The sequence below is a fragment of the Vigna angularis genome, chromosome 2 (assembly GCF_016808095.1).
Source record: "Vigna angularis cultivar LongXiaoDou No.4 chromosome 2, ASM1680809v1, whole genome shotgun sequence".
NCBI classification, from domain to species: Eukaryota; Viridiplantae; Streptophyta; class Magnoliopsida; order Fabales; family Fabaceae; genus Vigna; species Vigna angularis.
The window spans coordinates 42,429,860-42,451,157 of NC_068971.1; the positions used below are offsets into that span (position 1 = coordinate 42,429,860).

General features: G+C 33.1%; 3 protein-coding genes across 5 annotated transcripts; all 3 read right to left on the bottom strand.

Moving 5' to 3' along the window:
* Nucleotides 1-3,054: 3,054 nt before the first annotated feature.
* On the bottom strand, nt 3,055-5,706 carry LOC108323247 (acid phosphatase 1). The gene is made up of 3 exons (XM_017555640.2): nt 5,122-5,706; nt 3,986-4,195; nt 3,055-3,367 (listed from the first exon to the last, which is right to left on the bottom strand). The coding sequence occupies exons 1-3, from the start codon at nt 5,556-5,558 to the stop codon at nt 3,190-3,192; spliced, it is 825 nt and encodes a 274-aa protein (XP_017411129.1). The 5' UTR covers nt 5,559-5,706; the 3' UTR covers nt 3,055-3,189.
* Nucleotides 5,707-10,402: 4,696 nt separating this feature from the next.
* Nucleotides 10,403-11,460, bottom strand: LOC108323239 (60S ribosomal protein L23). The gene is made up of 4 exons (XM_017555629.2): nt 11,320-11,460; nt 10,951-11,235; nt 10,819-10,860; nt 10,403-10,639 (listed from the first exon to the last, which is right to left on the bottom strand). Exons 1-4 carry the CDS (start codon nt 11,330-11,332, stop codon nt 10,557-10,559), a joined length of 423 nt encoding a protein of 140 aa, XP_017411118.1. The 5' UTR covers nt 11,333-11,460; the 3' UTR covers nt 10,403-10,556.
* A 1,290-nt stretch (nt 11,461-12,750) lies between these two features.
* Nucleotides 12,751-20,941, bottom strand: LOC108323268 (probable inactive histone-lysine N-methyltransferase SUVR2). Of its 3 annotated transcripts, XM_017555674.2 has the most exons (12): nt 20,831-20,941; nt 20,536-20,645; nt 20,151-20,357; nt 20,025-20,060; nt 19,414-19,912; nt 18,651-18,820; nt 17,631-18,449; nt 17,211-17,473; nt 16,368-16,434; nt 16,123-16,241; nt 15,753-15,849; nt 12,751-13,059 (listed from the first exon to the last, which is right to left on the bottom strand). In XM_017555674.2, the coding sequence occupies exons 3-12, from the start codon at nt 20,331-20,333 to the stop codon at nt 12,964-12,966; spliced, it is 2,349 nt and encodes a 782-aa protein (XP_017411163.1). In that variant the 5' UTR covers nt 20,334-20,357; nt 20,536-20,645; nt 20,831-20,941; the 3' UTR covers nt 12,751-12,963. The 3 variants fall into 3 exon arrangements, with proteins under 3 accessions (XP_017411163.1, XP_017411164.1, XP_017411165.1); XM_017555675.2 differs by lacking the exon at nt 20,831-20,941 and having other exon boundaries at nt 16,161-16,241; nt 20,536-20,819; XM_017555676.2 differs by lacking the exon at nt 20,831-20,941 and having other exon boundaries at nt 16,191-16,241; nt 20,536-20,818.
* Nucleotides 20,942-21,298: the final 357 nt, after the last annotated feature.

Consider the following 21,298-nt stretch of genomic DNA (forward strand, 5'->3'; position numbering starts at 1 on the left):
ATGACTTAGTTGATATGATTGATAGAGTTTTGATGATTGAATTTGATATTTGGAACTATAAATAACACGTGTGGTATGTTAACACTATGAGAAACCACATGATTTCTGCGTTTGAGTTATGAATTTTTCATGAATGGTATGTTGTTGTATTATGGTTCAACTGCAAAATTTAGGTTTGTGCATTGAAATATCATATGAATGATAAACTATGAGATGTTGTTGGACGCTACTAATATTGTTGGGCACCACTCAAGTGGCTTCTCTAGTTTAGTTGCATTGGGCATCACTCTTATACAGTGACTTTGTTGGCTTAATTGTGTTGGGCACCACGTAGTTGGCATTAGGCCACACTCTTCTAATGGCTTCTCCAGCTAAGTTGTGTAGGGTGCTACTCTTTTAGGGACTCCTTAGTTTGACTGGCATTGGACGATATTTTCTAAACTTCATAATGTTTTTTTTTACATATGTGTGTGTATTGATTAATATACATATATAATGATGGATGAAATTGTGACGATGATGGACCTTTTAATGGTTATGGAATCATGTTTATGGAGGAAAGTTTGTGTTTGACATAATTCCACGAATCTCATAGGAAGATTCTATGGTGATAAAATGAGATATTTTGACACTTTAATAATCATTCACACTCATGTCGAGTAATGTAAAATGATTTATAGGGTGAAAGTATGAGGGAATTCTAGTTTGAAGACAGAATAACAGCCTCAGACGGGAATGAGATTAACCTTGTGAGTGGTAGGATGAAACTCATTGACAATGGTTATGTAAAACAATAAAGGTCACCAAAAGTGTATGTCTTTACTGATTCTGACATTAAATGTGTGTATCCAGATAATTGACTATATATAGTATTTAATTGTGTGTTGGATTCCATTGTGACTATTTGAGTGTGACTTTGTTATGAAATTTGTTTATTTGAGTGTGCTTTGTTATGAAATTTGTTTATTTGAGTATGACTTTGTTATGAATTTTTTTTACTTGCTATATGTATGTTTCTTTTGTAAATTAGCTTACCCCTCTTGTGTTGTTTATTTCGTATGTGTTTATCTCTTTCTTTTGCAATTATCATCTTATCAGTATGAGCAAATAAAGTTACAGGTATAGAGGCATCGGTAAAAGATGAGGAGTCGGAGAGATAGAGTTAAGGATGTGTTTTAAGAGTATAAGTAGTTAGTTTTGGTATAGAAATATAATATGTTTAAAGTCTTATATTTTATTACGAGTATATTTGTATATTTTATTTATACTCGGATTATCTGCTTTCAATATTATGAATTGTGATGTTATATTATAGGCAATATTTACTCAATAAAATATTTACTCAATAAAAGTATTTTATGTGAATTTCTTCCATATTTATATATAAAGAGAATTCTCATTTTTGTGTTCACATTTTTTTTAAGTGTAACTATTTCTTTTTTCAATTAACCATTTTTTAAACTTAACCATTTTCTTTAATTATGAAAATACCTATAAAATAAATAAAGACTAAGTTATAAAAATTATTTATATTTAATTTCATAATAATAATAATCATAATAGTAATAATAATTTGATTATTTTACTTTTATAGTAAAATATAAAATAAAATAGATATATAATTAATTTAGAGACAAAATAATATATTTTTAAATAATTTGAGAATGAAAATATATTTAACTCTAGAAAATTGTTAGTTAAGACTTAAATGAGATAAACTTCTATTAAAGGCAGTGAGTATTAAAATTAAGACTTGAGTAAGATTATGAGTCTTAACAATAAGTTTTTTTAATATGGACACCAATACGTATTTAAACCACCAAATGTGAAAAAACAATAAGTATTTCAAGTGTGTCATTATAAAATAAATTAAGAATCATAATAAAAAAAATTATTCATGAAAAAATATTATTTATTGGGTTTAATAATATTAAAAGTAGTTGTAATATTTAATTTATTTTTATAATATTATTTTTCATTTCATCACAATCCCATTAAATTAATATTAGTTTATTTTATAACTTTTCTCATGTAATTATAATAAAATTAAATTAGTATTTAAAATGTAATAATTAATTTTTTTTAATAATAAAAAATTGAAGTGCTAACGAAAGTGTAACACTTTAATATCATAGTAAAACATGTAAAAACAACTTTAAAAAGAAACAATAGTAATAATGACGACTACGATGTCTATGACATCATCACATCGTAACAGTATCTTGTGAAAAAATTATATTGGATATGATCTTAATTTTTAAATAATGTTCACAAAATTCATGCAAGTGGAAAACTTTGGTTAATTTTTAAATAATGTGTCACTAAAAGGTTTTTATAACAAAATTACATCATCAAAAAACCTTATGTGATACTAGCAAAGAATATCAAAACTTAACATTTATGTACGAGTAAAAATTAAATATAATTTTTTTTAGATGGAAATTAAAACTTAAAATGAGAGCAAACCAAATAAATAGTTAAATTTGCAAAAGAAAAGATAAAATTGAAATGAAAGAAAAGTAAAATGTTGGAACATAATAATAATTGGATTATGTGTTGTCATTATCAAGACCCTCCTCCACCTTACACTTTTTTTTGTCTTCTTATAAATCATGTGTGAAAGAGAGTCTCATTTGATATTAATACAGCTAGAAAACAAGCAACTTGAGAAAATGAAAAGGATTTGGGCCATGGGACCACATTATTTCCACATTTTAGTATTAACCTTAATTATTACGTTAATCCGTTTTACAACCCAATTAAAATTGTTATGATTATTTCAAAGTATCAAATACCCACTTTAAACAACATAATTGAAAGTCAACACCACACTAAAACCAATCAATCAATTTGTTTTACAATAAGTAGTGATCAATGAAATCTATAAATATTAGATGTTCAAAAACATATTGAAAACCATGTCATCAACACTTGAAAGTTGCTTTTATGTATTTTACATAGCATCTATTCCTAGTGAAGAAGAAAAGTAGAAAATAGAATTCTTTAAAGCTAGCATGACCCTTTTTAATAAATAGCTTTTTTTCTTTTCCCACATGTTTTTTTGTTTCACAATGGAGTAAGAAGAGTTCCATTTGATAAACCTTTGACATAGATGAAGGGACAAAAGCTTGTGGTGATGGTGATAAAGGTAAAAGCTTTTTTATATATAAGTGGTAGAGAGTAAGAAATTTATGCTTTGTAGTAAATGGAATTTGGTAATTTGAATGTTCTGTTTGGGATAGGAAGTCCATCAAAAGTGCTCCATTGATCTCCAACAATGCCCCATATGCGATAACCCTCGTCAACCAATTCTTGTCTCACCTTAGAATTGTACTTTTTTACTTCCACCAATTCATCATCAAAACCCCTGCCAAGTTATTCAATTTTCTTAGGGATAATCCATTTCACCATGTTAAGGTAAGCATAGAATTAAATTAAACAATTAAGAACATTCCTAAAATATTTATTAACATTTATAAAATGAAAATAAACTTACTTAATAATTTATTATACCTTTATGATTCATTTTGATTTTATGTATTTTTTTCACTCAATTTAATTATAATATATTTTAAATAGTCAATGTAATCATTTTCACTAAATTGATGTTAACACAACACATGTCAAAATCATGTTTTATATTAAAATCTCTTATTTTAGACCCATGATACTTTTCAAACAAAAATAACATGTCAATTTAAGAAAAGAGATTATATCGATTCTATTTAAAAATTATTGATACTTAATTGAGTAAAAAAAATTATAGAGTATAAAATAAATCATAGACCTAAATATAGGAAACGTGAACAATAGACTTAAATATTGAAACCAACTATTAATTAAACAAAAAATAATAATATTACTTTATATTAAAAGTTGTATAAAAATTAATAAGAAATATAATTTCAAATTGACTTTATAAATTATCGTTATTAGGAGATTAATTTCATGAGTAAATATAGAGTGAAAATAATGAATTAATTACCTCAATTTAAGAGTAGTCCAACCATGGTACCCAACATTGACTAGGTTGTCTACTGTGGCAGATCTAAGGCTTTCCTTTCTTGAAGAAACCAGAAAGATTTTGAAGCCTCTGTTCTTTATTTCATGAAAGAGCTCCAATGTGTGATCAAGAGCTGGTGCCTTGCTTTGCTTCATCCATGCTTCTAAAGATGTTAAATTCAACTTTTCTCCCCTAATATATTTTAATGTTAATAATAATCAACAACTAACACAATGGATTTAATAATCAACAACTTCAAAAGAAAATTGTCCATTAGACATCATTCACTCTGCATTTCAAAGCTTTGCCTTAAACTAATCTAACAAGATTAAGAAGTAAGTAAAGTCTGATTAGATAATGATATCGTTACAGAACAAACTCAAACAATATAATCTTGAATCCAAACATTAACCAATTATGTGCAACTCTTGATTTCATTTCATGTATTTCAAAACTAGATACCAACTTTTTACACCTTTTTCCATTCAAATTGAAGTAGATTTGTTCTTTTGGCTACGTCAGATTAGCTAGTAACCTAATTCACCTTTCTTTCTTTGAAGAATCTTAACAAAGACGGAATTTTGGCCAAATTCTAGGAACAACTTTGAGAACTTTCGTCAGTGGAAATAAAAGAATGTATGGAGTGACTTACACACGTCACTGTATGACGCATCACAGATTGCACTTCCTTGGTAAAAGACACAACACAAAATAAACAAATTGAACCACAAAACTGAATTGATTCCACCACATCTTAACCATTAATGACATGAACCAGTTTTGCACCCTTGGACAAAAACAGCAGCAACTGAATCTACTCAAGAGACAGCATGACAACATTTTAAGTAACAAATCTGATGAAAAAATGTAGCCCAGACATGATTCCAATAAACATTAAACAACAATATCAGCTTTTTCACGAGATTAATTCAATGTTCTGAGTGCATTGTTGACACCTAGTCATAGTCATCATGGTTACTATAAACTAGTTAATGTTTGAAATCTGAACGGTTCCCATGATTATACCAGATTAGAGTAACACCAAAAGTTAATCACATGTGTGTGCACTATGTATATATATAATAAAAACAAAAGGCTTAGAAGTGTTAGTCACTTACCCAAAACCATGCTTCTTATAATAAGGAATTGTGGACAAAAGGGTCTCATCAATATCAAAAATCCAGGAATCTTTGCCATCACCTTTCGAAGTGCAGCACCCACTGAGATAGAGCCTAATCTCCTCCACTGCCCTCATAGAGTCAGCTTTGTACTGAGATGAAGTCATGTACTTCTTCACGTGCTCCACACATTCTTGAGGCACAACACTGAACCCTCTAATGTTGTTTAGTTCAACATTGATCCTCCAACTCTCACAGTAGTTCTTCAAGTTGTCTCCAACCACTTTCTCTCTCAATATATGGTTCAGTATGTTCCATTCTGGATTCACTTCCTCAACCCTTTTCCCCCATCCTAGGTTCAGTATGTTCCATTGTGGACTCACCAACCCAATGAAGAGGCCTAATATGATCAGAGAGAGTGCCAGACACTTGGCCATTTGCACACAAGAGACAGAGAGGGATGTAAGAATTCAGTGAAAAGGAAACTGAGTAAAGAAAATACATATAGGCGTGAAATGGAGTGTGGGACACGGTGAGATATATTAGCTAGGTGATGCTCTTGTCCAACACATTAATACACCTTTTGATTTTGTGTGTAGAAATTTGACAGATGATGTAAAATTTACATAAAGACAGTGTGAATTGTTCAACATTATAGTTTAATATACATGTCCTTTTAAGGGTATGTGAAATTGTAGAGAAAAATCATCCTTTGCCTATAACTTTACTGGCAAATGTAAAATACAGAGTTTATTTGAGCTTTTAAAACAACAGTAGAAGTAGTATTTTGGATTGCTTAGTAATTCAAAGTTTGTGGTCAGGACTCAAAAGTAGTACTTTTTGCAGTTGGAAAATTGACAACTATTTTAGTGATTCATAATTACTAGCATTAACTCCAATAGCACTGCATTGAATGTCCTGCATGTGAGTCTTATTATTTCGTTCCACTTTATTGGTTGCGTTTGCTAATCATTAATTGGTTTAGATGTCAATCCTTAGTTTGAGATAAGGAATTTTGCAAGAACCGTATCTTCCTCAGTATACTTATTCACCAAAGTTACTAAATACATAATCTGAATGTAAAGAAAATAAATACATCAATGTTTTTATATGTATCAAAACATGGATATACAGGTTTGTACATAAAATTCAACCTTACTTATGCCGCAAATAGGGAACTTCAAGTAGAAGATTTAATCATACTACCTTGTTGCACCTCACTTATTAGTAAGGATTTAATTATTTGATGTGTTTGTTAATCCATATTCCAGGTTGGAAGAAAACTACTTTCGGCTAACTTTTACTCACACTTTAAGAATTTTGGGCCAGTCCATCATCTTTGCCACACATCACGGGCACCTTATTTTTGGAAAGACAATGAAGTGCTATGATTGATATTATGATTAAGATATTTTTTAAGAGTTTTATTTTTTCAGTTCTCCTAAGCCATATAAACAGATATATGAATTAGTCCACCGCATAGAAAGGTTTGGCTGTCTTCTTAGATATGAGAAAAGGTTACAAAAAATTTGAATGAGTACTTTTGCATAAAGATGATAAAACTGCATTTTTCTAACAGAAACTTAGGATTAATCTTTTGAAACAGGAAAAATCGCTTAGAGGATTAGTTTCTTTGAACAGAAGTTTTTTTTCAATCATGAATTCAGAAATTTAACTGTCGAATACTTATTTAGAGCAAACTTGTTGATCAATTATGTCATAGTATTGATGAAAAAACTATACAGATACTTAAACATAATACTCCAAAATTTAGTTACGTTTAAAATGTTATATGAACTATGTGTATGGACTACAGAGTTTATTATTCTATCAGTTGTTGTTATTATTATTTTGAATATGAAATAAATCTTGCTGAAAAGGAGATTACCCATCTTATTTGAGCTTAAAATTTCATTAAGGATTAATCCATAATAATGACCTACTAGCCTATCTGCCAAAAAGATAGAGTCTTATGTTTTGAACAATAATAAAAATTACTCTTTTTATCATTGCCATGGACAATATTCTGAATCCTCATTCTGTTTGAAAAGATGTTTATAGGTCCTGTAATCTTTGGATTCCCATATGGCAGTGACATACATGTATTTTAGCAATTGATTAAGTCGCTAATTTTGGTTATTTAACAAAAGGATTAATGGGGGCCAGAAGGGAAACAAAGTAAGCTGCATAATATTCTGCATGTTCCAGCTAGGGGGAACAATTTTGACAACTTTTGTACCTTTTTTTTGTTGAAAAATAAACGAGGTACTGATATGGGGTAGAGGATTTTTATTTTCTTAGCATTATGTTTCCACATCCAAGTGAACAGGGAAAGGGAAATTGAACTAAAAAAGGATAATTAAGAGAACAGCTCATCCAAGTGACCCACTTGTAATGAGACCTTCACCACTGTAAAATGAAATTTCAACAAATCCCAAAAGAAGAGAAGAGGGTGGTAAATTATCATTAAAACACAGGATACAAGTCTGTAATCACAGTTGCACAAACTCAACAACATTAAAAATCACATGACGTGCCTTATTCCAAACTTTAACTCCAGAGCTCTACTCATCAGAACAAAATATTGAATGACAAATGACCAAAGCAAGTTCACAATTAAGCAATATGCAAAGTATGAGTATATTGGAATGAGAATAAGCTGTGAAAAACTTATTAGTCATCTTAGAAAATGTAACTTCAAAGTTCACTGTGGATGATTATAACCTTAGTGGGTAATACTAATGTACAAGTAGTTTTGAAAACGTTCTTTGAATCATGAAACCATAGATGTGATGAACGCCTGGACCCATTTTTAATGTAAACTTTTGATCATAAAAATGAGGAAAGGGGAAGATTATAAAGAAATGATATATGATCAGCCAAGAGGAGAAGGCGTATGGATATGATCGTTTGAAGGGCCATCACTGAAGTTGAGGCAATAACTGCGAAAATCATAGCTATACTGTGGACCTCTCTTATGCCATCCAGTACTTTTCTTCCAGCTATGCTTCAACTTGCAAATCAGCTGTCTGAGAACTCTTGATGAAGTGCCACCACGACCAGGTAGCCTCTTTCTTGGGACATTACCAAGTGTGACTAAAGGGCTAACTCTCATTTTTGCTATGAATTGGAGCTTCAAGAACTGAGTTCTTTGAGGGGTATAAAACTGTGACATTTTCATTCTGCCAGATATGCCAGCAAGCTTCACATTTAAGATCAAGTGAGAACATGTGTTGCTATTAGAAATGCATCATGAGGAATCGGACTAATGAATGCATTATGAAAGGTAGGTTATCGAGTGTGGACCTCACAAGGAGGGAACCGAGAATAAGGTGTCAAGTTTTTATTTGTGGGAAGTGAAGAGCGTGATCGTCATGGACTCTGCAACAAGTGATAAAACTTTAGTCTTTTGCCTTTTCAAAGATTAATAATGGTCCCAGGGTGGAATGGATTGAAAATATGCGGTGTAGTGGTGTAACATCAATGAAGTGCTCAAGCACTTTTCTCAAGAGTCTTCTATACGAGTATAGCTACCTACCAGTACTTGCAGTGTGCATCATTTATGATTTACAGTCTTTTGCGCATGGTTTGGCAATTCCTCTAGTGCTCTAAGCATGGTTTCAGAACGCTGTCTTAAACTTTCTTTCATGCAATGATGTAAATGAAATAAAGTCCACCAATAAGGTAGGATTGAACTGCCCAAAACGAAGGTCTTGTCAATTTCGATTCAATTTCTCCTGGTTATCCATTCATCCTTTATGAATTTATGTCTCAAAAATTTAAATTTGTGGTATAGATGGGAAAGATCTCAGTTTGATTTGAGGGACAGATAATGTCATTGCTTATTTAAGTGATGTAAAGGTACGAATAAAATATGCCTTCATATTTTATACAGCCATCCTACAACTATATATAAATATTTACTTATATTTATTTTCATTTTCTGAGTAATTTGAAAATGCTATTTTCCCAAAAATTAAAAAAGGACCTGGAGTCGACATCCCAAACTATACACAAATCAAAGCCTACTTTCTACGATACAGGAACTCTCAACCTTTTCGCAGGTAATATTAAGACAGATTGCACAGGTAGAACAACAAGAGTAGACTATTAAGATCAATTAAAACTCCTCCATAGATTTCATGTTATACCCAAGAAATATGGCTCATTAAAAAAGTTGTGGAGTAAATCATTTGGTGTCTAAATCATAAAAAAAACGTTTACGTCAAATAGTATTTTTTTTTAAATATATTTTAAGTAGATACTTTTATCATTTGATAAAATAAATAATTTTTCCTTAAAAAAAATCATTCAAAAATTAATGGTTCATTAATATTTTAATACTACTTTCATAAAATTATATATATTTAATTGAACATTTTTACCTCAATTAATTAATCATGAAAATACAAAATAAAGCAATATATATTAATGTAACAAAATTATAAATACACAATCTTCAATTGGATCTGGTCTAATCTGAAAAACATCGAAGTAAATTCTTTTCATGAAATAATTTAAATTCTTAAAGGCGGCTTATCAAAGAATAAGTACGTTAATATCAACCATTTAGGAAAAATAGATTATAATCTTTTTTCCTAAGAAAATAGTAGAAATGGAAAACTATGTTCACATAAATCTTTCCAAAACTCTTGTAAAACAGTTCATCATAAAGCAAAAACTTCATAGAACTTTTTACAGGAGCACATCCTCAAATTCATCTTCTAAGTATCCAAATTGAACTGAAGAAACTGCTGCGATTATCTACTCTACGTTCAAAAAATACATTATTAATGTTGCACGGTCCTGTAAAATGAATTGTTAACCCCAACAATAAATTCTTATTAACTCCTAAAAAACAAAAAAGCCTTATAATGAAAGTAAGCAATTTTACAGGAACTAAACGACCGAAGGCTCAAGCAGCCGCAGAGGAATATAGCGGGTAGAATCCAATCAGAATTTTTATGATTTAACACACGGTGAGTAAACTAGACATTCATGTTTTTCATTATTAGGATCCGTGCTTAGCATAAACTTAAAATTTATCACAATACTCCCAAAGGACCATCCGACACGTACTACACGATAAGAAAATTTAATCCTAACAAATTCATTCCAAATGACGGCAATGCAATCAGTCTAACCGTGCAGAACAAAGCATGTTATCCCTCTCATTTAAACATCATTCAATCTACCAACAAATTCATGCACTCACAGTGACAGAAAAAGTATAGTAAAGCAAATTCAACAAAAAAATAAACAGTATAGTAAAGAAAAAAAATTAAGACTAATAAAAAAACAACTCTTATAACTATCAATAATTCCCATCAAAACAAAGTCAAACTATATGTGACGCATTGTCTGCAACTTAACCTAAATAAATTAAGAAAACAATTCAAGAAACAGAAACATCAAAAAAACACTAGAAACACAACTTAAACAATGGCATTGGCAGCACTTGCAATCCTGGGCCAGAGATCGGCACACTCCTTTCCAATTGGTCCAGTAATAGCAGAACCTAGAAATACAAGCGACACCCAATCAAACACATTAAAACCAACAAGTAACACTGCATAACGAGACTACAAACGGAAAAAGATCCAATCACAAACCCTAAACACATTCAAAGAACAAAGAAATTCAAATTGCAACCAAGGAGTATCAAGGAGTTCGAGAAGTAAAATTCACAGTTTATACCTTTCATTTCACCCTTCGGATTCACGATAACACCGGCATTATCTGCATAGAAGAAACAACCAAATAAAAAATCATTCGAATAAATCAGCCTAACAGTATAGCAACAATCAAAGGCGAGAGAAAGTTCAATACCTTCGAAGTACATGTAAACGCCGTCCTTTCGGCGCCACGGCTTGCGCTGACGGACGATGACGGCCGGCAACACCTTCTTACGGAGATCTGGTTTTCCCTTCTTGACAGTGGCCATAACCATGTCTCCAACACACGCAGAAGGCAACCGGTTCAACCTCCCCTTGATCCCCTTCACTGATATGATGTAGAGGTTCTTGGCGCCGGTGTTGTCGGCGCAGTTCACCGTCGCCGCCACCGGCAGACCCAGTGACATCCTAAACTTGTTCCCCGCCGATCCTCCGCGACCTGAAACGCCATAAATTGGTTAAGTAACACACGATGAACGATTTTAAGAATAATTAATCGATGCATTCGATTGTCAATACGAACCTCTCTTCGACATTGTTGCGTCTCGGTTGAACAACACAAACCCTAAGCTTGCTTCTTTCTGTTCTATATATGCATGCTGACTAGGGTTTAATCGCTATGGACCTGGGCTTCGCAATTATGTTCGGCCCATTACCATCCCAGGCTAGTTTCAATGTTTAACACATTAAGGAATATAAGGTGTTTTATTTTATTATATACTAATGAAAATACATGTTAGGTTATATATATGTTTGCTATTTTCATGACTCCTTAAAAAAATGAAAATTTGAGGAGTGCATTAATGAGAATAATCTTTATTAGTTTAAATAAACAAAGTATATATATATATAATTTATTCTAATTGTAATTTTACATTTGAATTTCCGTTTATTACATTTCATTTTTAAAATATGTGCAAATAAAATTATATTAAGACCTATTAAGTTATTCACAAGTTAAATGATTCCAGTACTTTTGACTCTTCAGGTTTTCACAAAAGATCATGATCATCTTATCTGTAATTGACACATTATCTGTACCAGTTTCAACCCAAAAATTCTTCAACAATAGAAATCAAGTAGTTGAATTTTGTGCCTTGAGTCTCGGAATTGATCTACAAGAAGGACCCTTGCAAGTTGGAACTCTTACTGCCACTAATACAGAGAAATTATGAATCATCCTCCGTGTGTTTTGTGATTCTTCTCCATTCAACTTTAAATTCGGCTGTGGAAAATTACTGATTCATTCCGAGAACAAAAAAGAGAGAGATCCAACAAAAATTTCATAGGTGTGTTGACTATAAGTATCATACTTTTTTTTATTACTTCCAAAAGACACTACATATTGGAGAACTAAACTCCACAAAAATCATTTGTTACATGCCACCAAAATAAATTTTCATAGGGCTATTTACATATTTCGAAATCAATTTTTTAAAAACACATCTGTTTCATATTTCAATATTAAGCTTTCTGATATGCATTTTTACATATTTTAAAATTAGAAAAGTCTTTTAAATTTGAAAGTTCATAACATATTCATACCTTTATCGTCTTCCAAAAATCAAATTTCATACCTCTATCATTTTCCAAAAATCAAATTTCAATTTCAAACTTATTCTAAAATTTTATCCTTAAAGACACTTCATAAAATAAAAAATAAAAATACCTTAGACATCAACTCCAAAACAATGTAAGACTATTTGATATAATAAAAATGTCAAAACTTTAATACGTTAAGTGACACCATTAGAATTAATCACTCCTGAAAGATATTATCTACTTTAAAACCTATGCTTCGTCATGATTTTGTCATTAAAAAATGCTTCAAAGAGTATAAAGAAAAATAAATATTTAAATGTCTTAAATCTTAATTCCTATGCCACATTGAGTATAGTAAAAACAAAACTAATATGCATAAACTAATGAAAATATACACTGAATTCAAGAACAATGAAATGAAATTGATCTATATAAAAGTATTACTGTAACCATTGAATCCGTCATGCATTTAGCATACATAAACTTGGACAAAATTATTAATGCCTAAAGGCTGTTTCTTTTCTTACTTTTTCTGGGCAATGACTGCAGTTTTCAGAAGCCAGTGAATAGTAACTATTATCCAACCTCCAAGAAAAACAATGAAATGTATACAAAAATGACTAATTCAGTTGGTTGGAACTCGGTTACTATTAATTGCATCATTATACACAAAATCGGTTTGGCAGAAATGGTCATCATGCAACTGTCGATCTGATGGATCCTGCAATCCAAAAGCGTATACGAATTAGTAACATCATGATAACGATTAAATTATAAAAGAATATAAATGTAACACAAACACTAATAATGAAAAATTAACAAGTAAATATCCAAATTGGTCCCTAAAATTACTAAGGGTCAGTCACATGCACAGTAAACCTCCAATGTCCGATGGTTAATAATTAGAAATGTCAATATTGTCGATATTATCTTTATCTCCTTCATCTTTCCTACTCTTATTCCCACTTTAAGTTTGCTACAGAAGTTCTCATCCTCTTTTCCTCGTTATTCTTCATTGCTTTTTTTATGTTTCTTGCTTCCCATATGATAGGATCTAAGGTAAGAGGAGAGAAGGAAGAGGAAATGAGAGAGTAGTTAGGAAAGGCGGGATGGAGGTGAGAGCAGTTGGGAAAGGCGGGATGGAGGTCTTGTATAAATAGAGTTCTATTTCAGTGTTAGAGGGGAGTTTTTGAGTATTATTTTGTAAATCTGGACTTTGGCCACAAGAGGGGGATTATGCCTCCGTTAGGGCTAGGAGGGGGATTAGGCCTCCATTAGCACTATCAGTGTACTTTGTTCTCAATATCAATACAAAAACCCATTCTTTCATTGTTCTTTCTATCTTCTGAGTGTGTTCTTGTTAGGTTCCAAACCCAGGTACCTAACAAATTGGTCCGACTTGCCGGATCTGTTTAGGAGGGAAGATCTTGCAGCAACTCTGTTCAGGGTTGTTAACGCGAGTCGAACGGTTGAAGGCAGGGGAAGGAGCCGAACGGTATAAAGATAGGGAGAAGAGAGCCGAACGATATAACGATAGGGAGAAGAGAGCCGAACGGTATAACGATAGGGAGAAGAGAGCCGAACGATATAACGATAGGGAGAAGAGAGCCGAACGGTATAACGATAGGGAGAAGAGAGCCGAACGATAGAAGAAGTTATTTTACAGGGAAGGATAAGAAGTTCCTCGCCTTCAAGGAAATAATGTAGACACGAAAATGGTCCCATAAATTTTATCTCTCAATTTGACCACCACCCAAGCCTCCAGACCGGAAGTTGCAGGTAGTAGCCAGCGGGTTCCCTTCCTGTGATAAGACTATATCACAGTGCCATGGGCTCAAATTTCATTGTTCCAACCTTGTGGACAAGGTTGTTTTGCAGCAGGGTGTAATGATAGGATCTAAGGTAAGAGAAGAGAAGGATGAGGAAATGAGAGAGTAGTTAGGAAAGGCGGGATGAAGGTGAGAGCAGTTAGGAAAGGCGGGATGGAGGTCTTGTATAAATAGAGTTCTATTTCAGTGTTAGAGAGGAGTTTTTGAGTATTATTTTGTAAATCTGGACTTTGGCCAGAATTGGGGGATTATGCCTCCGTTAGGGCTAAGAGGGGGATTAGGCCTCCATTAGCGCTATCAGTGTACTTTGTTCTCAATATCAATACAGAAACTCATTCTTTCATTGTTCTTTCTATCATCTGAGTGTGTTCTTGTTAGGTTCCAAACCCAGGTACCTAACACCATATCTCCGTCATTCCAAAATTTATATCGTAAGTTTCACCTTATTATTCATAAAATAAGCCAAACTAAAGAGTATTAGGCATGTCACAAGTCAAATTTGTCACCATGTCTGCACTCAGATCAGTAACAAACATACTATTTAAATATAGTCAGTAGACAACCCTACTAACTAATCATTGTTTTGCAATAACTAAACTCAGTTAAAACATCAACTGTTCAGCTTGGTTCAAAGCTCAAATTTGTTCTGAACGCATGAATCCTCGTCATCACTCAACCAGACTAATAATTGTAAAGGTCCTGACGCAAAACTCTTCCAGACAAGGAAATATAGCAAAGTCAACTCATTATTTATCACTATTATATATGCATTATGACCACAATAAATTACCTATAATCACCTAGACTCATAATCCAGTCATCGAAATATAACTCACCCTTTAAAGCACACAAGATAGACAATTTTGCACAGTAAGCAAATTGGAATTTAATTAGGATTCACAGAAGACAACACCAATATGACTATGATCACTTCAGCATAAGCATTGGATCGTAAGTGACAAACAGTGTTTGAATATAAAATATAGCAAAAAGGAAACATCCAGCAAGCAGAGCACGAGTATGATCATAAGTCTTAAATTTTTACAAATTATTTAATGCTAGGGCAGTTTGGCTATAGGCCATATGATCAAATAACCCCAGGAGGAATATATGCTGGCACAGACTCAAAAGGCAACATGTATTTCTAAAACAAAGCAAGAGAAATTAAATGTAAAACAAAAATAACTTCAGTATGACCGGAACCTTTCCAACTTCCAATCATGCATAATGGCGAGTGGGTTAGTAAAGCACAAGTAAAGATCACCTTGAATTGACTAATAGAAGTTCTAGGTGATATGTTTGAAATAATTATTCATTTTTTAGAAACTATTGTAATGATTACATATTAAAGGACACCATCCGTATCGATTTGCAGAAAAAGGAATAGCATCCATTGAATGGAATCACTGACCAATTTAGGAGTGGATGTGTTGTATTTCATAAATTAGGAAGTGAAAATTGGAATACATAATTTAAAACAATGAAACAAAGCAAAAAAAAAAAAAGAAATAACATGTCATATATTTTTATGTTGTGAGAAAAACAAATTTACACAAATTACACAGAAATGGGAGAATGTACTAACTATGTGATCGCTTAATATTCCTGCAGAATTTACTGCCACATCTGCACTGGAAAAGCTCAACAGACTCATCGTGATCATCAAAGTTGATGCCATAATCCTGCAGATACACTATGCACATAAGCTTTTCTAGACAAAAACCCTTTAACTAATAACACAATTTGAAGTAAACTACATAAAAATGATAACCTATGATGTTTGGTAACAAATGGCCTGCCAACCAAACTACCTAGTAGTATACATAGTGGCATTACTAAATTAGTAACCAGAAACAAATAAAACCTATATTTTGATAATGAATTACTCAAATTATCTCAGCCTTTGTTCCCAATTTATATGTTGTACTTAATATCTCAGACCAATTAGTACGAACCACACAAAAAGACTGCAGCAATCGAGCAATATATTCACCAAACATATTAAAGAACCAAACTCACGAACCCAAGTGAGTTCTTCCTGTGCTGCTATTTTTCTGGTTGCAAAGAACGCAAACTGCACATTTGAACACATTAAAAACATCAGCCATCATAGTTGTGTTCTATAGAGTCATTCTCCCCAAATGCTGACAAAGGTAATTAAAAAGTGCAAATGGAATTGGTGGGTTTGCTAACTTCTCACATGATAGTACTGATGAGTTGGGCACTCGACTTCAACTGGGATCTGAATTAAATTTGCATCCAAGCATCTGCAAAAATAAGTAGAAATATTAAAAATCTTCTGATTTACAATAGACATATAATGAGTACAAGGTCTGCACAGCCACATGAAAGTGTATTGTTAACAAACCATCAACCCAGTGATTTTACTATTTTCATTACTTTATATACAAATCTTCAATAGCAGGATGAATTTTCATAATTGAAAGTGAAAATTGAAAATCAAAACAAAATGTTTTCCTTAAACGAAAAAACTAAAAAAATTTACTTATCATAAAATTAATTCCAATAGCTGCACAATTGATTTTAATAACCTAAAATCTAAAATAATCCATTACAATCACAGTAAATACGATTTTTTTGCTGAGGAAAAAGTTGTTTGTATGTACCAAACCAAGCAACAAACTACTTAGCTTAATTTCAACAAAACTTATGAAACAGTAACATTTACTACTTCTATTAAAAATCATTAATAAGAGATAATCACCCGGGTGATTTTGTGATATTACACAACACCTCATTTGTTTCTATCCCTTCTCTTACGTCCCTTCATTGTTTAAAAAACATTACACCAACACCTTTTTTATATTACACTAATCCTTAAATATTTGAAAAACATAACAATCAGTTTGTGTTTAAAACACAGATATGTTTGTGTAGTTTCATGAAACCTCGGGTGGGGCTAGTGTAATTTACTAAAATAATTATTTTAAACACATAATAAGAAAAGGACAAAAGCCTCTATAACTAAAACTTTAATAAATAACTGAAAAAGACGCCGGTGAAATATGAGAAACCCAAATACCTGTGATTAATAAATCTAGCAACATTTCCATATGATGCCGCATATAAACAAAGAGCTTCCCTATCCTTCACATCTCCTAAGTCCCAATCTGCATCCAATAAAACTGGAAATGTATATTTCCCACCTTTTGGATTTTTCATGTTCCTCTCGTGCAACTCTGTGACAGTTAAAATTTCCCCAACAAACTCACATACAAAGGTGCCTTTTGGAAGATCCTCTAAGGTACGAAGACCCCACCCTTTTCCGTCTGAAGTTAAAAACACCTGAGTAGCACATAATCGGGAAGGCTTATCTAAATAAATTTCTATCTGGGAAAAATGAATTTGAGAACATAAAAAATGAAATAATGTCACCTCATTGATTTCATCATCAAAGACAATACATTTTTTTACCAGTGGCAAAGATTACTTAAACAGTCACCTGCAACTTGCAACTTATTCCACGCTGGACAACCCGATTGCCACAATGTTTTGCACAGCCACATTTGCTCCAGCACTCTTTAATAAACTTCTGCTTTAAGTGTCCTTTACATGGTTCCAAACAATCATCATTCTTTGATTGTTCGAATGGACAGGCTTTGCAATAGAAATAATTTTTGGAATTACGGTTAATGGCAATACACTCTTCCAAGAAAGCTTCCTTTAGTAGGCCATGTGCCGTAAAAGCAAATTCACCCCCAGTTTTATTTGTACAACGACATGGTTTAGATGACAATACACAATTTCCCTTACAAGTTGAGCAACAATCCTCATTTCCAATACGAGATAGAGAAAAATTAACATAAGCATCTCGGTAGACAAGGTTTTGGGGTATGTAGTGAAAGGGTGGCGGAAGATCACTAGTAGTGTTATTCACCCATGAAATATTTACTGTTTCTTCACCCTTTGCCAGGTCATTAACATCGTGAATAGCCCTTGCATCATTTTCAGTCGTAAACTCACATTTTGGAACAACCACTGAGGTACCTGAATTTGTAGATATAGGATCCTCTGGCTCCTTCCCACCATTACTTTGTAAGAGACCATTAGTCCTAACCTTCTTGGAAGCTAGTACAGAATCGTCTTGACCACTTGGGCAGCGTATAGAACTAGGAACTTCAGGTTCAGCCAAGGCTGAAGAAGACCTGACACTGATTTCGTTTTCAATGACTGGATCTTTATTTCCTCTCACGCTAGGTGAGACATTGGTCTCGGATTCCTTTGAAATATCATCAGTTTGTGTTATCTTTACACATTGTTCCTGTGAATTATCATTTGAATCAGTTCCAAATTCCAAATGCAGTCACACATCTCTCCATAATTCCAGGATAAAAATAAGGGTCAGAGTGGTTGTATATAATTGCACACATGTATACTAAATTATTTTTACAATTTGATTATTCCTATGCAATTGAAAAACCAGTTTCCAAGAACTGAGCAGCAGCTCTTGAGAAATATTTACCTCTCCCATAGATGGCAATGCTACATCTACATGAGAAGTTCGTTCTTCAATTGAGGAAGAAATAATATATTCATGCTCAACGTTTTCATCGTTGCATTGTGATGCCAGAGTATCGTGGTCATCTTGCTTTTCAGCTGCATCCATTAGAGAGTCTCCTCCACTTGATGGTTCTTTTGAGCGGAAATAAATGAAAATAAAGCCCATCAACACAGTTTAATGTGAGGTTAGAAACAGAATAGCAAAATAAAGGCACAAAAAGTAACATTTCTTTGGTTTAACTGAAACACAAGGGCATTTCTGAATCTTTGGTACAAGGAACCCGGGATCTTCCACATAAAGAAGTAACAATGAACATGATGATCTTATGAAAGATTTTCAGCGAAAGTAAAAGTTTTACTGTATGCAATTCGAGACTCGTCTGCTGCATGTGCAAATGAAAGCATGTGGTGGGCTCAGGGCCAACATTTCAGGGAGAGAAACCAATGAGGTTCTATTCAGCTGAAACTATTTCACAGCTCAGCAAAAATTGAGCATTAACTTATTTTCTTTTGAGGCCCCTAGGAATTAAAGTGTTTTCCCGTATTTTACTAAGAATAATCTACCTACTTGCTCTGAAGCATAACAATTACCAACAAAGTACAGTATTACACATTGGGTTCAATGAAAGTGTACAATGAAGTAAACGTCATCACCAAGATCTCACAACAACAGAAAATGGAAAGAAAGTAAGAAGCTTCACATCAAGGCATAGTAAGTTGAATACCAGGAGGAATCACAGCAAGGGGAATCTCACAAGCTGGAAAATCATCAACAGGCTCATCCTTGGGCTTGATCAAAGTAAATGGAACAAGCATTTTGTTATTGGCCAACGGAGCAGCTCGTGGTTCAGCTGCTGACTCTTTTAGTGGTTCTGCAAGGGAAGTATGGTCGGACATAGACCTTCCCCCTCTAGGTGTAACCTGAGGTGATACAGGTTGCTTTCCCCTGTTGACAATAGCATCTTGTGAGGGAACATGAGGAGCATCATTCCTTGCATTTCCATCAGATAATGCAGCACTGCTTTGAGGCTGCAGTCTGGAACTAATTTCAGGCACTGTGCCTTCTTCCAATTTTGGAGTTTTCAACAGAAAGGCAGCTGAGATGTGGCCACGATTAGTTAGAGGGCGTGAAGATTGACCCTCTTGGCCTCTCAAACGCAACCTCTTCAAAGGTCGCAAAGGCTCCTCATGCATATGAGCTTCTTCGTTGTCCACATCCTCATCCTGGATGTTTGAAAAGCCACAACACATTTCAGAAGCCATAGGTATAATTAAGAGCGAGAAACAAATGCAGACAAACTCAGCAAGACAGAATAACCAGAGTTAGTACGGCAACCTTCTTGTTTTTGTTATTCTGGTCTGGCTCCAGCAACTGTCAAACCATATCAAGCAATAGATTAGTCGCGTAAACAAATGATCCATTATGTAGATACTGGATAAACAAGATGATTCCAAAATACACCTTATTTTCTTCCTCCTCAAATATTGCATCAGCCAGAGTCCTGTAACTCTCTTCTTCAATAAGTTCCCAGTTTTTATCATACAATTTAAGCAGCTTCTTCAACACTGGTTTCACTTTTGATTCATGAATCCCGAGATTCGCCATTGCCGAAAACGCCGCGATCACTCTTGGATTCGGCGCCATTTATCATCTGCCAACCGCCACAGGCTACAAATTGCAAAGCACAACTAAATTCCAAAGACATTTAACACGAAAAAAAATATATATACAAAATAATATTTACGAGCAATTGAGCTACAGTGCTAAATAACCTTGAGATACTAAATCGTGAAACAAATAGCAGAGAAGATATCAGCAGAAGAAAAACATAATTAACAATCCAGACCTGTAGACGACAGGGAAAGGGAAGAAATTAACGGTCAAAGGAACTGCAAAAGAAAGTCAAAGCGAGAAACGGAACACGACGCATTGCATGGTGCAATAGAAACCTAAAACCTGCGAGAAACAAAAGAAATGTGGTTGGAAATGTTGAGGAAGAAGAAAAGAGTTTTGAATATGGAAGGTAACACGCATTTTGGAAGGGTGAAATTTAAGTGTGTTTGATTGCGGGAGGGAAAAGGAATAGGGCAGAATTAGAGTGTGGAAAGAGAGAAAAACGTGAGAAACTGCTTTCACTGTACCTGCTATTTCACTATCAGCTGGTTAGGTTTTACAGTGAACTGAAGCGAAAATGGTGAAGAATCACTGGCTTCTAACTGTAACAGTACTTCACCTCCAACACCATTTTTGCCTTTTTAACTCTATATCGTGACATGGATTTATTTAGGATAAACGAAAATTTAGGTTTCTCCATCAAAACAATAATATGATTTACCTTTTGTAAATTTAAGATAATCACGTTTTGCTTTATATATTTGCATATGTATATAATATAACTTAATGATAAATTCGTTCTTGAACTTTGTAATAAGATTTGAATATTACAAGGGGATAATAAAATAATTGGCTCATCTTTTATACATTTAGACATTAAATCAGTTCTCTTAGGTTTTCATATACAAAATTATCATTGATTTACCTTAACCTGTATATTCATTCACCCGATTTGTTTACTTAAACTAAAAAATAATTTGAACTTTTTCTCGGTA

Bases quoted from the DNA above. Each gene is read 5' to 3' on its own strand.
- LOC108323247 (XM_017555640.2), bottom strand. From the start codon at position 5,558: ATGGCCAAGTGTCTGGCACTCTCTCTGATCATATTAGGCCTCTTCATT. The intron at 4,196-5,121 runs GTAAGTGACTAA...AAAATATATTAG, and splicing joins TATAAGAAGCATGGTTTTGG to GGGAGAAAAGTTGAATTTAA. The intron at 3,368-3,985 runs GTAATTAATTCA...ATAACTTGGCAG, and splicing joins TGGACTACTCTTAAATTGAG to GGGTTTTGATGATGAATTGG.
- LOC108323268 (XM_017555674.2), bottom strand. From the start codon at position 20,333: ATGGCGCCGAATCCAAGAGTGATCGCGGCGTTTTCGGCAATGGCGAAT. The intron at 18,821-19,413 runs GTATTCAACTTA...TCCGCTCAAAAG, and splicing joins CCTTGCTGTGATTCCTCCTG to AACCATCAAGTGGAGGAGAC. The intron at 16,242-16,367 runs GTGAGAAGTTAG...TCAAATGTGCAG, and splicing joins CAACTCATCAGTACTATCAT to TTTGCGTTCTTTGCAACCAG.
- LOC108323239 (XM_017555629.2), bottom strand. The intron at 10,861-10,950 runs GTATTGAACTTT...TCTTCTATGCAG, and splicing joins CGTTTACATGTACTTCGAAG to ATAATGCCGGTGTTATCGTG. The intron at 10,640-10,818 runs GTATAAACTGTG...TTGTATTTCTAG, and splicing joins TCCGAAGGGTGAAATGAAAG to GTTCTGCTATTACTGGACCA.